We start from the raw sequence: 15,434 nt of genomic DNA, 5'->3' as shown, positions 1-15,434 counted from the left end.
AAATAAAATAAAAATAATTATGGGCAAAATGGTAATTTTAGATCTCGAGTCTAAATTTCTAAGTTTTCATGAACTCGGGTACCTCTAATCTATTATGGACCATTTCTCAATATCAAAAGAGTAAAAAAGATTGCAAAAACAAAAAAAATGGTGGATTTAGTATTAGGTTGACTAGTCAAATTATAATGGAAACCTAGTTAGGGAGAGCTAGTAAAGTTTAATTATGGAAATAGCATTTGGATCTATATTCACGTGAATTGGGTTGGTTGTGATGCTATTGTGTGTGATACATTCCAACGAGACCCCACATTCCCACTTGGAGCATTAATTGAAGTTTGGAGTTGATAAAAAACAAAATCAACAAAGACAAGTGAGTGAACTTGCATTTAAAATGTTTTGGACAAATGCTTATGTGTTTGAATGAAATACTTGAATATTCTTATTTGACTCTTTTAAAATATGCATGGAACAAGCCTTTATTGAGTGACATCCCTGTGTTGTAAAACGTATAATGTGATGAATTACGTGTTTGAAATATTATATTGAATTGCCAAGTGAATTGTGGCATGTGATACATTGAGAATTTTGGAATGTTTTAAACTAGTGATATGATAGTTAATATTATTTTCCTTGGATGTTGGATTGTGCAACCATGTATATGATCAAAAATAATGAACTATGCGGAAGGTATTAATATGCAAAGACTCTTGTTACGTGTTGTTATATATGCTATGCCTTGAGAGATATTATTGAATGATAGTTATAATCATGCATGTGCGATGTGGGAATGCATATGACGGTAATGGTGGTTTACAGTATGGGAGCTCATGATGATAATAACTATGTGCAGTGTGGGAGTACACATGACGATGATAACTATGTGTGGTGTGGGAGTGCACATGAGCTGAATTGAGGTCGGTGGTTATATGCATCGAACCATGTTGACTATTTTTGGGAGTTAGCTAGATGTCTTTGATATATGCTTGAAAATATCTATATATATATATGATATATATACACAAATTCTTATACACGTGTTTACATATACTATAGAGATGTTAGATAAATGAAATGTGATTGCATTGAATGTTGAAGGTTGGAATTCTTAAATGTTTTCAAATGAGTTAAAAGACAACATAGCATCAAGTTTGGTTTTTGAAATATAAGTTGCATTGTTTCTAACATAAGTGCATTGTGTTATATAAAACCTTCTGTATCGTTTGCTTGTTCCCTTCCTATGTTCACTCATTAGGTTTATATTCACTCTTTTTAACTTCATGTTTTGGTTTTCAAATTTGAAGGTATTTGGAACCTAGATTGAGGTGTCTACATATATTCACCTTTCAGCAGGTTTACCATGGCATTCAATAGCAGTACCCCTACCTAGAGTCACTCCACTAATAGTTAAAAGTCTTTTATATGTGTACATGGACACCTGGTGTAAATTGTTAGATTTATTTTACAAACATTATATATCTACTTTGATTGATGATGCCGCTACGAGTTGACAATTGATGACATTATTTTGGGATGATATAAGTATGTGATTTGGTTGCCATGGTATATTACTAAGGAGATTATGTTTGAAAATTATGAATGGTGACTTTACCAATAATGATGTATGATTGATGGAATGATGAACATGATCATATAAAGAGGTTTGCTTGGGCTTAATGAACTGTGCCCATTGGGCTCATGCGTTGTTCATAACTCGAGATTTAGATTGTGACAAAATTAGTATCAGAGCCTTAGGTTGTCTAGGTCTTAGGATTTTTTTTTTATTTGGTCTAGCGGAGTATCAAGTCTTTATGTGGAAACTTCGGTTGTGAATTGTGAACCGTGGTACATTTTACAACCAAGAAACCGCATAGATTCCCTATTCTAGAAACCACCTTTTCCTTTAGATATGATTATAAAGTGTGTTTATTAATACGTGTTTGCTCTTATCTAAGTAAAGATGCAACCTAAGACATGAGTCACCTCGAAAGGGACTGGGGAGCAAGATGCTCTTAATGAGACAACGAGTAGGTCACGAGCTTCCACCCCTAAGGGGCAAAGGTAGATATCCCTAAAGGTCACAACGATTGATATCCCTATGTTGTAAAACGTATAATGTGATGAGTCACGTGTTTGAAATATTATATTGGATTGCCAATTGAATTGTGACGTGTTTTGCATTGAGAATCTTGAGATGTTTTAAACTAGTGGTATGACAGTTAATATTATTTTCCTTGGAAGTTGGATTGTGCAACTATGTATATGATCAAAAACAATGAACTATGAGAAAAGTATTAATATGCAAAGGTTCTTGTTACATGTTGTTATATATGCTATGCCTTGAGAGGTATTATTGAATGATAGTTATAATCGTGCGTGTGTGGTATGGGAGTGCACATGACAGTAATGATGGTATACGATGTGGGAGCCCATGATGATGATAACTATGTGCGAGGTGAGAGTGCACATAACAATAATAACTATGTGCAGTGTGGGAGTGCACATAACAATAATAGCTATGTGCAATGTGGGAGTGCACATTGAGGTTGGTGGTTGTATGCGCCAAATCATGTTGACTATTTTTGGGAGTGAGCTAAATGTCTTTGATGTATGCTTGAAAATATCTATATATATATATATATATGATATACATACACATAAATTTTTATACACTTGTTTATATGTACTATATAGATGTTGGAGAAATGAAATGTGATTGCATTGAATGTTTGGAATTCCTAAATATTTTCAAATGAGTTAAAAGACAACATAGCATCGGGTTTGGTTTTTAAAATATAAATTACATTGTTTCTAACATAAGTATATCGTGTTACACAAAACCTTCCTTATCATTGCTTGTTTCTTTCCTATGTTCACTCATTCGGTTTATACTCACTATTTTCAACTTCATGTTTTGGTTTTCAGATTCGGAGGTAGTTGGAACCTAGATTGAGGTGTCTGCATATATTCACCTTTCAATAGGTTTACCATGGCATTCAGTAGCAGTACCCTTACTCACAATCACTCCGCTGGTAATCAAGGGTCTTTTGTATGTGTACATGGATATTTTGTGTAAATTGTTAGATTTATTTTGCAACATTATATATCTATTTTGATTGATGATGCCACTACCAGTTGGCAATTGATAACATTATTTTGAGATGGTACAAATATGTGTATGTAGTTACCATGGTATATTACAGAGGAGATTATGGTTGAGAATTATGAATGGTGACTTTACAAATAATGATGTATGATTGATGGAATGATGAACAGAATCATATAAAGAGGCTTGCTTGGGCTTAATGGGCTGTACCTATTAGGTCCACACGCCAATCATGGCTCGAGATTTAGGCTGTGACAAAAAAGGTCTTTGATCTTGGAATTTCCTCTCTAAATTACTATATAATTAGGCCTTATATGCATAGGATTATCTTTTTATCATGGAGAGTTGTACGTCCACAAAATACCGTGATCATGTGCTTATTATGTTTGAAATCAAAATGTTAATTACTTCACATTTACGACTCCAATAATCAAGATAACCCCTTGAATTTCTTCTTTGATTATATGCAAGCCATTTTCTTGATAATACAGGCTGTTCATGGATGTCCATTAACAACTTATATACAAAGTATTATGTTGGGCTGCTCGGGTGTTAACTGCTATCTCAATTCTTGGGTTATTGTGTTAGATTAAAGAGTCCTAACAGGCATCCGAAATCTGGAAGCATGGGATGGAAGAAGAATGCCTTGAAAAAGAAAGATCAGCAGTTGGCATTTCCCATTTTGGACTAATTACAGGATATTCGAAATCCCAGAAAGAATATTTGGTTATTTAACAAGCAAGGAAGATCAAAACGTCTATGTATCTACAATTGCAAGTTGGGAGTTCAATTTCTATATGTATATCAAGTCTTTCTCACAATCAGAAGGAACGTCGGCTGCCAATTGGAAAGTTTTTCTATTTCTTCTTTCCGTTTTGTGAGTAATTGCCAAGTCACTTAACCCAAGTTGCCAAGCATGAAGCATCATCCACAATTTAAAATAATAAAAAATAATTCTATCGAAAACAATAAAGAAATTTGATTGGCTGATTGTTGCAAGAAAATGGCAATAAAATTGCCCGGTATCGTCATGGCAAATGGAATAGTTCATGAACTATAACATAAAGAAAGAAGAAGAAACTGATAAAGACTAACATCAAAGATGCTTCTGTTATTATATATCGAGGAGATTCAAGACCTCAAAACTTATGCAAATCGTAGGGGAATTTTCACTTGGAAATTGAGATAGGGTCTTTTGGACTTTACAGCAGGAAATTAAGGTTAAAATCACGGGAAAGAGAAGGATGCAAAGGGTATTCATTTATCAATTTGGTTCAGTTTGCCAAGGCCATTACAACGGGTACATACAATTTGAGCCTCGTCTTTACGTGCAGCGTTTGCTCTCAAGGGCACTCCAGATTTCCGAACAAAGCCCGCACCATCACATTCAGGACACCTGAGATAAAACAGAGCATTAGCATGGAAATTTCCATACAAAGGGCTCCACTCAGGGTAGATGCAATTCAAAACAGAGAATAAAAGAAGGGTAAATTTACGTGTCCTTGCGTGAGAACAAGATCGGGAAGGCTGTTCCAACCAGGGCAACAACGGCTGCACCAGCAATTAGGTAGTTCGTACTATCGGCTGATAAATCTCCAACTGCTGCAACTACTGTCAGGGATCTCTTTTGGTTATTCCGGCTCCTGGTCCTGGACAAAACTGTTGACCTGCGCGGTGCCGGCGCCACTGGATGACGGGAAGAGAGAGAATGGCTACCTGACACTGGCGACTGTTTCAGACTTGCTGCATATAGAGTCTGCAAAGATGCAACGGATGCCATTGCTAACAGATTCAATTGCTACAGTAGCTTGGGAATTAAGGAGACAAAGTAGGAGCAGATTTTCTTCAGCGACATCCTTATATTGGCTGGAGAAATAAGAAAGAGGTTTTAGATTGTGGATGTTAGAAGTGACACATAGCAGGTTCTGTGGAAGGGTTGAATCTAGCCAGTACCGTCCATGGATTTGCTTGCAACTAGTGGATAAGGCCACGTCAGAAACTCAAGATTCTTGTGGCTTCCTGGTTAGGGGTGGTCCCCACCAAATATTTCTTCAGAAGTGATGTCCAATTATACCCCCTTTCTAGCTCCAGGCAAGGAATACAGAATCGAGAGCTGTTATTTTGAAGCCAAAGCTCTACGCATCAAGCATGTGAACTAAATCACTTGGCATTTCCTGTTGAGAAGGAAAATGAGCAATGCTGTACGAAACCCAAAAAATGATTCCCTTCCCCATTTATTCCATTGATTGGTGAGCCATTTTCACCCTTTAATGGATGATGATCAAAAGAGAAAGTGACTTTTGAAAATGGGTTTTCCATTATCCAATCAATTTACGTTGGCTGACGACCAAATTTTGAGTTTATCATGTATCAAGTTCGCTCCAATGGTTCTGTTAAATTCATGTACAGCAACAAAAACAGAGGAATAGAGTAGCACCTATGTAGTGAATATTCTTGAATAATGCTCAAACGCCCTGATTCTTGATCATATGCAATGAGTAATCCCAAATTGGCAGTTCAGACACACAAACCTCTACACTACCTTCTGCCAGTCATGCAAACACTCAACAGAGAGGCTAACTTCTATAAAAAAACATCCACATTGCCAGTTTGATGCTATTTCCGACAGAAAACCAAACATTTCAAAAGCCAAAATTGACCTTCACATGCCACATTTCCATAACGAGCCTTGGTAACAATTATGACAGCAGTATGCCCAAGTGCCAACGACAACAACCGTTAGCATTTACTTCTGTAAGTCAGTTAACACAAAGTCGCAAACTAGTTGAACTGGATTAGATTCTGACTACGGGTTCTGCTGTCAAATATTTCAACCTAAAATGAATGAATACTAGTAATCAACATTATTTCACCACACGCATGATGTCCAACAAAGTGTTGACAACATTGACCCTGAATGTCTACACAAAACACAAGTTAATAGTGGAGAACTGTTGATCAAAAGGATTCTTTATATAGATATAGATGGTTAAATCATCAATCGAATTTTCGAAAACTTTACATCACAATTTTTCAAGATCAAGATCCCAGTCCGTGAACAAAAGAGACAGAGGCATGACAATTACAAGTAATCACAAAGGCACTTTAACTGGCCTTCTAATTTGAGAATACTAAGAAAATCAAAGAAAAACATCAATACTTATAACATGCCAAGCATATAAAAGAAATGGAGATCTACATCATACATTCACATTGGAACAACTGTGATTGAAAACTACTGGAAACAAGATCTATATATCTGCCTCCTAACTTTTCTACAAAGCAGAAATTCTTGATTGCGGCGTTTGGCCGTCTTTCTCCAAGATAACTTCTGTGAAATAAAAGCATCATATGACTGCTAATTTTTACCATTCAAACTCACATCCACTGAAGAAGCAAATGCCTGTTTAGAGGGGAAAAAGATCTTGTATAAACAAGAACACAATCTTATGGGAAAGATAAATGCATACTATGAGAAGCAGCCCTGTCCATCAGAAAATTTTTAAAACAAACATCTAAGGCAGAGTGTTCTTCAAGACAACAACTAGTAAAATTTCACTTAATTAAAGCCTTCAAATCAAAGAAGGAAATAAAGGAAAACAAAAGGAAGTAGGACATCCCTGTTGTAACAGTGTGACTTATAACGGTTCAATAAGGTAAAGGTATCCAAGCTGTCCGCTCAACAAATCCATTGGACTTGTACATGTCTCTATCTACACCTACATTAATGATCATGGCCCCATTGGAGCAATATCACATTTATGCTCAATAATGGATAATTGAATGGAAAATAAATATTTATTGAATCCATCACATGGTTAACAAATTCAAAGGAAAAACCAAAACCAGCAAAATAGACCTGTTATTGCAGGTAGATTGGCTTCCACTAAAGTAAACCCAAAAGAAACAACATGAACAACTCAATAATTTGTATTAAGAACAGCAAATAAATAGCAAAATTCCTGATAAAAATTACATGTAAGAAAGAAGCAAAAGCATAAATTATCGTGACAAAACTTACTAATTGAACATTTTTAGGCCTAACATCAATTTATACGTGACGGTTAGTACCTCAGTGACCTCTGAAGGTTCATACAAAGCACAAAACTTTCTCCTTCATCCATTTCTTCTTCTTCTTCTTCTTCTGCCTCATTGGGATACATAACGGCTCCAACCAGTTCAAAACTTCTTTCTCTTTTGACAGAAAGTAAACTTGAGCAATCTTCATTCCTTCACCAAAAGTGTTGTTATTTACATCAAAGTAAAATCATACAATCTACAAACATTCCTTCCCTTGAGGAAAACTGCAACATTATTGTATCAGATTAAAAAAGGAAAAAAAAAGGTTAACCTAAAAATAAACAAAAAATACACTCAACCATCCTTCAATCCTCGAAATCCCAGTCGCTATCCCTTCTAGATGACCTATCAAACACTGAACTCGATCTACTTCTCCTCGTAAACCCAGAATCCGAACCTGAACGAGATGAAGAACTCCTAAACCTCCCGAAAAACGAAATAAAACTCCGAAAAACCCGCCCCAATCCTCTACTCTCTTGCGACCTTCTCCCACTAGGCGCCCACGAAATCCTTCTAGGAGCACCCGCATTATTAAACCCCCCATCCATCTCCGTAAACACTACCGGAAACTCCCTCTCCGCCGCTCTCCTCCCTCCAGTAAACCTGCCCACCGCAAACCCACCTCCCGGTAACCTCCATATGGTTAACCCCACAGCTTCTTCGTCTCTAACCGCCTCGTTTTCCCCTAAATTATTTCCGCTACTTTCCGTTGGCAACTCATGGCGGCAAACTGGACAAGAGTTTCGAATTGAAAGCCAAGGTAAAATACAATCCGAATGATAAATATGCTTACAAGGCATTTCCCGAGCTTCAGAATCGAGCTCGAAAGGCTCTTTACAAACGGCACAGTGAGATTCCGTGCTAACGTGACTTCCAACGATCTTAATCACTGGCATTGATTCAATCGCCGCTTTCGAAGCAGGCGGTTGTTCGAAACGAGCGACACCGTTTACTTCTAATTGAGATAATTGATCAAGAAGCCGATCAAAACCCGAACCCATTAAAAATTCCGACATGCTAGCAGGTAAGGGACGAAGACCCGACCCGGACCCATCATCGTAATAAAGCTCGAAATTGTTATTTCCTCTTTCAGGAGCTACGCCGTCGGTTTCCGAGCTGGGTCCACGGAGGACAACAACGGGGTTGAAAGGGGACCGATCGCCAGCGTTTCGACGAGCTCGGCGGAAACGAGGAGTAGCAGTGGGGCTAGGGCTCAGAGCTGGGCTGGGAGTGTCAGAGTACATGGCAGCGGCTGGGAAACGTTGGTGGATGGGAGATCGAGAGGGTGTTTCAATTTCTTCAATGAAGCCGCCGCCGCAATCGGGGCAATGGATCGAATCTTGGGGGGATCGGACCCGGATCCTGATGAACCGGTTGCATCTGTAACACCAATAGGGTGACCTAATCGACTCCATCGAAAAGAAACCCTAGAAATGATTTGAAGAAGTGATTATTCGGGAAATTTGAGAAATCAAACAAAATTAAAAACCCTAGAATTTCAGAGAGAGGAAGAGAGAGAGAATTTAAAAGGTTAAAAGTGGGAGGAGCCAGAGAAATGATAAAAAGGAGGAAGGGGGCGTGGTAGAATCAACGGTGTGAGCGCGTGGTTTTTAATTAAGCGTGGGCTATACGCTTTAAATTACTTTTTTAGAGGGATTAATTAACGGAAATCAGATGCTTAATGGCTTGTTTAGTTAACGGAGTTAGTTAAAATAAAAGGGGAAAGCGGCAGAGGAAGGCGTTGGAATTTGGACGGCGGGGGTCAGGGGACCAGGGTCCACCGGTTCAGGAATTTTTTGCCGTATGATGTGAACCGGGCAATGGATGCCTTGAGCCTAGTAGCCCAACTTGTTGGCTATTGGCCAAGTGGCTAATCTCATTTTCCTTTTTTAAAATTTATTTTTAAACCCTTTCATATCAAATAATGAAATAAATAATCAAAATATTTTAAAAATATAAGAAAAGAAAACACTCAAAAAGCGCTACTAATACTATTTTTACATGCAATATTTCTATCATAACAAATAAATTAAATAAGCTTAACAAATACGAAAAATTTTGGAGTGAAATACTCTAAATGTTTGTCCATCTTTTACTTTTACAGAAATTAAGATAAAAATTTTAACTTTAATCAGAAAATATAATGTAAACATTCAATATATTTAATAAAAATAAGTGTATTAAGTGTTTAAAAAATATTTTGTGATATTTCGGAAAAGAAATATGAAAAAAAAAAGATGAAATAAATAATAATAGTATATAATATATAATTGTAACCTTGAATGTGCATCAAGGTATGGGCATCAATCCAAGAGCACAATTTGTGCTTTCCATAGGATGATGGGTTTGATTAGTAATTATTAAACATGATTATAGTTTGTGTCATTGGATTAGATGACAAGGTTGAGAAATTACTAGACATAATTATATGACTAACTAATATATATATTTTTCATGTCACACTTGCCCATTCCTATTGTCAATTTCTAATAATTCAATCATGGTTAATGCAGGAAAAAAACTAATTGGTCCAATATTTTCTTATATTATGTCATTCTTTTGTTAACATATTAATTGTTCTTTGTTTTTTAAAAATCTATTATGCTTAGTACATCAATTATATTAGTAGTAATTATGTTTGAGTTTAAGTTAATTTTATACTGATTAATTAATTTATTTGTTTATTTTGATTATGATTATAATTTTTATTTACATGTATAATTTTATTAAAAAAATATATAGTAATCATGATTTGAGATTAATAATTTTATATAAAAATTTTAAGCTTGAAGTTTTTTTTTAATTTATGTTTTAAACAAAGAAAAAGAGAAAAAAGAAAGGGCAAAAGGCATAAATGAATTAAAAATGTTGGGCCTTTAAGCCCAAACCGACATAATCTATTTGGGCCAATGGTAGATCCAATGGACCTCACAACTTTAGGTCTTAGACGTCAAATTCAGACGAGAAATCTGACATCTATACGCGGTAGCGCTCTCCGCCACCTTCTAGGGAAGGAAAAATCCGGAACCGTCTGGAATTTACTAAAATCCTCCATAAGAAGAAACTCCCACCGGTGCTCAGGGAACTCTTGATTTATTACTGTTGAATTCATCTGCTTGAGAAAGCGAAAACAGAGATTCGTTTAGCACTGTAACAATGGCTAAAGACGGACCCAACTGGGATGGATTGCTGAAATGGAGCATTGCTCACTCTGACGGAACTCGACCCACTCGTAATTTAAGGTAACGCCGTCTACTTTTTTTCTCAATGGCCCTTTTTTGCCCATCTTTAATTGATTATTTTGGTGGGTAATGCCTTTTATTTTGGGGGGGGTGTAGTGAGGAGGATAGAAGATGGTTTATGGAAGCAATGCAATCGCAAAGCGTTGATGTGATTAAGCGAATGAAAGAGATAACTTTGGTTATGCAAACTCCAGAGCAAGTCTTGGAAGCTCAAGGAGTTACTTCTGCTGATATTGAAGGTACTATTTCAAAATCCCCCCTTGTTGTTTTCAAGCTTTTTCTGTTTCTGGGTGTTGAGGGTAGTTTTGTTTTACATACTTATTTGATGGTGGCAGATATGTTGGATGAGTTACAGGAACATGTAGAGTCCATTGACATGGCCAATGGTGAGTTTTCTCTTTTTTCTTGAAGGCCTTTTTATTACTCTGAGATTACTCGCACTTTTTCTTTCCTAAGTGTTTTCTTTTCATGAAATGCTTAACTTGGTGCCTTTGTATCTCTAATATTTATCATGTTAGCTATAGTTTTTGGCTGCTTAGCATATTAATAGTGATTGCAAGGAGAAGCTTTTTGTGTTTTATGTGATAAGTATTTCACCAGGATGCTACCAATGATGGAATTGATGTTTTTGGGGCTTCATAAACTTGTTGCATGATATAACTTCTCTTTCTCCTGCCTTGTTACCGTTCCTGCAAAAATAAGTTTTGTTTGTGAACTGGCTAAATAAAAAATGTTTTCTCTGTATTTAGCTTTCCATGCTTTTTAATTTGATCTCTAGCCTGATTGTTTTCATCCTCTGTCAAGAAAGATATATTCATATGATCTTTATGCATCTGTGGCAGATCTTCACTCGATTGGTGGTTTGGTCCCTCTTCTTGGTTATCTGAAGAATTCACATGCCAACATCCGAGCAAAAGCTGCAGAAGTTATATCCACTATTGTACAGAATAATCCCCGGAGTCAACAGTTGGTTATGGAGGCAAATGGCTTAGAGCCTCTCCTTTCTAATTTTACTTGTGACCCTGATGTAACTGTTCGAACCAAAGCACTTGGTGCAATATCTTGTGAGTACAATTTTTTGCTTTATAATATACTTTTTATTTTTATTAGCACCAATAAATTTAGATGAACATTCTACTTCAAAAGCTTGAAAGTATTTTGACACGAAATATAATTTTTTTCCTTTGGTTTTCAGCTTTGATCCGCCACAATAAACCTGGTATTGCAGCATTTCGACTTGCAAATGGTTATGCAGCCTTGAGAGATGCTTTAGGAACTGAGAGTGTGAGATTTCAAAGGTAATCTTATCTTTATGTTTGTATTAGGTTTTATAGTTTCAATCTAAAGATGCTTCTTAAGTTAAAATAAATGGAATATTAGATTATCAAATAGTTTTCTGCAGTTCAATGTTCATGTGCCTTTTTCTTTTCTTGTCTATTAGTCCCCCGACTTTTTTTTTTCTCATACAATTATTTTTTTCTTCCAGGAAAGCCTTAAACTTGATTCAGTATCTACTGAATGAAAATAGTTCAGATTGCAGTGCTGTAAGTGAGCTAGGATTTCCCCGCATAATGCTGCATCTTGCCTCAAGTGAGGATGCAGAAGTAAGAGAAGCTGCCCTCCGCGGCCTTCTTGAGCTTGCTAGGGACAAGACAGGAGGGAACAATGGTGGATTAGGTGAAGACGATGAGAAGCTGAAGCAACTTCTTGAAGAAAGAATTAAAAGTATCAGCGTGATGTCTCCTGAAGATCTTGGGGCTGCTAGGGAGGAGAGGCAGCTTGTGGACTCCCTTTGGAGTACATGCTATAAGGAGCCCTCTTCTCTTCGAGAAAAGGGACTTCTTGCTCTTCCTGATGTAGATGCACCTCCACCTGATGTTGCCAGCAAGCATTTTGAACCTCCTCTCAGAGGTTGGGCTGCAAATCGTGCTGGTGATTCTAAGTCCAGTGCGGAAAAGCAAGAGACTCCTCTATTGTTAGGACCAAGCCCTCCAACTGATGGTGCCAATATTTAAGGTACCACAAGTCAAGAAGCTGAAGCTGAAAGGCAGGCAAATCCTCATAGAAAGCCGTAGAATAGTTATTATGTGCCTAATAAAATTAGCACTAGAATTTGGTTGTTTTCCTATATTTTTCACCTTGAATTGTATTTTCTTGTAATTTTTTTTGCTTATTCACTGTATCATAATATCTGAATTTAATATATGATTGCCGCTGGGTAAATCTTCTCCACTGGCTTCTTGGATAAATTCTATAGAGATGTAAATGGTTTTGCTTATCTATTGTGTTAACTGCATCCCAAATTTGTGGATTCATCGTTGTATGATCGTCGCTCAATCATGTATGGCAGAACTTGGAAATGGTATTGTAGTACTTTGTTGTGAATGGTAGTGCAATTACTTCCCTCCTTGTTATGATATGGATACTTGGAAGTTGGAACAAGAGCAGGAAACAAAACACTCCAGAGACAGACAGAAATGAACTGAAACCCAGGAACAAACTTCCTGCTTTTGCCTTTTTCTTAAGCGAGAGCCTCAATCCTTGCCAACTTCGTATGTGCTTTGGCCTCTATTTTTACTGTCATGGAGCTCCTCAAGTATTCCCCAAACTTCACTCTCTTATACATTTGTGGACTTTGGGGGTTGAGCATGTGATCTAGTGGTTCAATCTCTATCTGATCGTGTGGGACCAGGAATGATGCATAGGAGATCCTTGCCTTCGTGTGATTTGCAAGAGCTCGGTGTTCAATGCTTTTGTACTTGCCATTACTCCACATCTGACATCAATATACAGGCACAGAAATCGGCTTGAATTTTCAGTTTTGTTACAGACCATTCAAAACATAGCGTGCCATTGCTATCCAAATAGTAAACAAAACACTATCTGTTTTATACCTCAATGACATCACCGACGTTCGCTACTAGAGCATTTCGGATTGGATTAACTGGCACACAATCTCCCTTGTGCCGAATTTGTAATCCACACAGAGTCTTCCTGCACAAGTATGGTTCTAGTGCTGGTGTCCGAATGTGGACTAACACCTAGTACTAGGTCTGGTTTGGAGCAAGCAGGGTAGTAGTTCACACGGCAAGCTTGCACCAATTGTTTGTGCAGTCCAAGCAGAGCTTCCTTGTCCATTACCATGATTTCCCTATATTAAAGGATATTTCAATTAACAATGGAGCCAATATAGGTATATCCCTAACGAAAACAAAAACCAACATCCAAGTGCTATGATTTGGCCAGATCAGCTGAAAATGCATACTCGAACCCTTTTGGCAATTTTGGCCAAAACTTGAGCTTCCTATAACGTGAAGGGTGAATCACAAGAATTAGTGCTTCTGACCAGTCCAGTTTCTGCTCCTCAGAAATGACATATGCTTGGCCGTAACCTTGTATGTCATTTGAAAGCATTGCATACTTGTTCTTCTCTTCTAGTGGAAGCTCAAAAAACTCAGCTGCAGCATCCTTCATTTTCTGCAACTCCATGATTTACGACCAACAAGAGATCTACTGTTACTCCATCACTATGCTCAAGAGTTAAAGGGCTCATAGATAAATTATATTCTGTAGTTGTCCCAAGATACCAAGGCTTTTTATGCCATCCTCGACATATTTTTCACCGTTAACCTTCTTTTTATGGGATTTCAAATCTGTAACTTCTTTCTTATGGTACAGTACCTGAAAGAAACCCCACTCTTGGCAAGCCAGATCAATTTTGTCTAGTTCCTCCTCATTCCCCATCAATAGTAATGACAAATCAATGACAGGAATAAGGGAAGAAAGTGGGACATATCAGTATCTTTTGGTCTGTCTTCTAGGTCCCTAACATATCTTTGTGAAGCTTGCAAAGGATCCTTTCTCACCAACTCTTGAACATTAGGCACTGGAATGGATGGCGCATAAGTCGGTGCCTCTTCATTCTCTGAGAATGTTTCTTTTGAATCCATGTTTCCTTTGTCAAGACAGTCATGGAAACCGTGTCACATATTCCTCCTATTTATAGCCTAGTGCTTAAGTTATCCCTTGCTAGGTTTTTAACTGTTAGTTGTAGCGGATATTGCTCTTACCTGATAGAAATATTCCTGATTAGACATATAAAATGCTGAAAACATTCTCTCCTTATACTTAATCTTAGATAGAACGAAAACTTTCACCACATTATTAGTTTACTAGGGAAGTCTGTCCTATCCATTTGAATCCCTTTGATACAACAAAAACTTTCACATCACTACATGTCTATATCTGGATGTTAGACAAAATTTCACTATTTTAGTAGTTCACGTCAGTTTGTTGCATAGAATTTGGATTCTTTGCAACAATTGTGTTTCTGGACGGCAGAGGAGAATATCCATGTTTAAACTTAGAATTTATCGACTTAACTCTCAGATGTGTTATTGTCAGTCACACACAAGCACCTTTGCAGCCAGTAATGGCCTTGACTTCCTCTGTGTTTATTTATGCTTTTCTCTTGTGTGTGCAGAAGTGAACAAATATATATATATATATATATATATATATATCTGCTGCACACTGAACTTGTGGTTTCATCATTGTTTGCAGAGAATCTTGTCTCTTAAAACTGATTGTTTGAATATCTTCTCATCCTTTCCAGCCTACCTAGTAGAAATTGTAGAACAGTTTCTTTTCTTTGTAAGCCATTGTAGTTGTGACAACAACTGAATCATTGTTAAAATATGAGATATTCTGTAGCAAAAGCAGAATACACCATGCATCATTATGTATATCAGTTTCTATTCATAGTGCAAGATACATTTCAAAACATAGAGGAAAACTAATTTTTCCATCCATTTCTTTACTAACAGACCTTCATAATCCTATCAGCTAATTTGTAAAGGAGGGAAGAAACTGATCCATCTGTTTTTCAACTAATAATTACTGGGAAAAATCATAAAAAACACTCTGTTGGTGGTGGCGTTGACTTTCCTAACATAGCCATGGCAACAACCTTGAGTTTTTTTCTTCTTCTTTTTTTTTTTTTTTGACAT

The 15,434-nt window shown here is 36.9% G+C and overlaps 3 protein-coding genes and 1 pseudogene across 7 annotated transcripts; 1 reads left to right on the top strand and 3 right to left on the bottom strand.

Annotated features, from left to right (window-relative positions):
• Positions 1-4,187: 4,187 nt before the first annotated feature.
• On the bottom strand, positions 4,188-5,028 carry LOC110420499 (uncharacterized). The gene is made up of 2 exons (XM_021433841.2): positions 4,600-5,028; positions 4,188-4,499 (listed from the first exon to the last, which is right to left on the bottom strand). The coding sequence occupies exons 1-2, from the start codon at positions 4,881-4,883 to the stop codon at positions 4,361-4,363; spliced, it is 423 nt and encodes a 140-aa protein (XP_021289516.1). The 5' UTR covers positions 4,884-5,028; the 3' UTR covers positions 4,188-4,360.
• Positions 5,029-5,061: 33 nt separating this feature from the next.
• LOC110420498 (putative E3 ubiquitin-protein ligase RHC2A pseudogene) lies at positions 5,062-8,766 on the bottom strand (annotated as a pseudogene). 4 transcript variants are annotated; one of them, XR_002445543.1, is made up of 2 exons: positions 7,175-8,766; positions 5,062-5,277 (listed from the first exon to the last, which is right to left on the bottom strand). The product of XR_002445543.1 is annotated as a putative E3 ubiquitin-protein ligase RHC2A pseudogene, transcript variant X3 (transcript). The 4 variants fall into 4 exon arrangements; XR_002445542.2 differs by lacking the exon at positions 5,062-5,277 and adding an exon at positions 5,289-6,506; XR_002445544.1 differs by lacking the exon at positions 5,062-5,277 and adding an exon at positions 6,516-6,822.
• Positions 8,767-10,155: 1,389 nt separating this feature from the next.
• Positions 10,156-12,703, top strand: FES1C (Fes1C). Its single transcript, XM_021433670.2, has 6 exons — positions 10,156-10,425; positions 10,522-10,664; positions 10,761-10,811; positions 11,268-11,489; positions 11,621-11,723; positions 11,912-12,703. Exons 1-6 carry the CDS (start codon positions 10,340-10,342, stop codon positions 12,438-12,440), a joined length of 1,134 nt encoding a protein of 377 aa, XP_021289345.1. The 5' UTR covers positions 10,156-10,339; the 3' UTR covers positions 12,441-12,703.
• A 243-nt stretch (positions 12,704-12,946) lies between these two features.
• Positions 12,947-14,339, bottom strand: LOC110420846 (protein LATERAL BRANCHING OXIDOREDUCTASE 1-like). The gene is given in 6 exon segments (XM_089784216.1): positions 12,947-13,201; positions 13,320-13,413; positions 13,415-13,582; positions 13,661-13,908; positions 14,086-14,210; positions 14,213-14,339. Coding segments are annotated over 6 exon segments (897 nt in total). The 5' UTR covers positions 14,220-14,339.
• Between the last annotated feature and the right edge of the window lie 1,095 nt (positions 14,340-15,434).

Source organism: Theobroma umbraticum, unplaced genomic scaffold (genome assembly GCF_002168275.2).
Source record: "Theobroma umbraticum cultivar Fairchild unplaced genomic scaffold, ASM216827v3 scaffold_86.0, whole genome shotgun sequence".
Classification (NCBI taxonomy): Eukaryota; Viridiplantae; Streptophyta; class Magnoliopsida; order Malvales; family Malvaceae; genus Theobroma; species Theobroma umbraticum.
This window is presented reverse-complemented; position numbering and strand designations above follow the sequence as displayed.

Excerpts from the sequence above, each read along its gene's own strand:
- LOC110420499 (XM_021433841.2), bottom strand. The coding sequence starts at position 4,883 with ATGGCATCCGTTGCATCTTTGCAGACTCTATATGCAGCAAGTCTGAAA. Across the intron at positions 4,500-4,599 it reads TTGTTCTCACGCAAGGACAC|GTGTCCTGAATGTGATGGTG; the intron begins GTAAATTTACCC and ends GTTTTATCTCAG.
- FES1C (XM_021433670.2), top strand. The coding sequence starts at position 10,340 with ATGGCTAAAGACGGACCCAACTGGGATGGATTGCTGAAATGGAGCATT. Across the intron at positions 10,812-11,267 it reads GTCCATTGACATGGCCAATG|ATCTTCACTCGATTGGTGGT; the intron begins GTGAGTTTTCTC and ends CATCTGTGGCAG. Across the intron at positions 11,724-11,911 it reads GAGAGTGTGAGATTTCAAAG|GAAAGCCTTAAACTTGATTC; the intron begins GTAATCTTATCT and ends TTTTTCTTCCAG.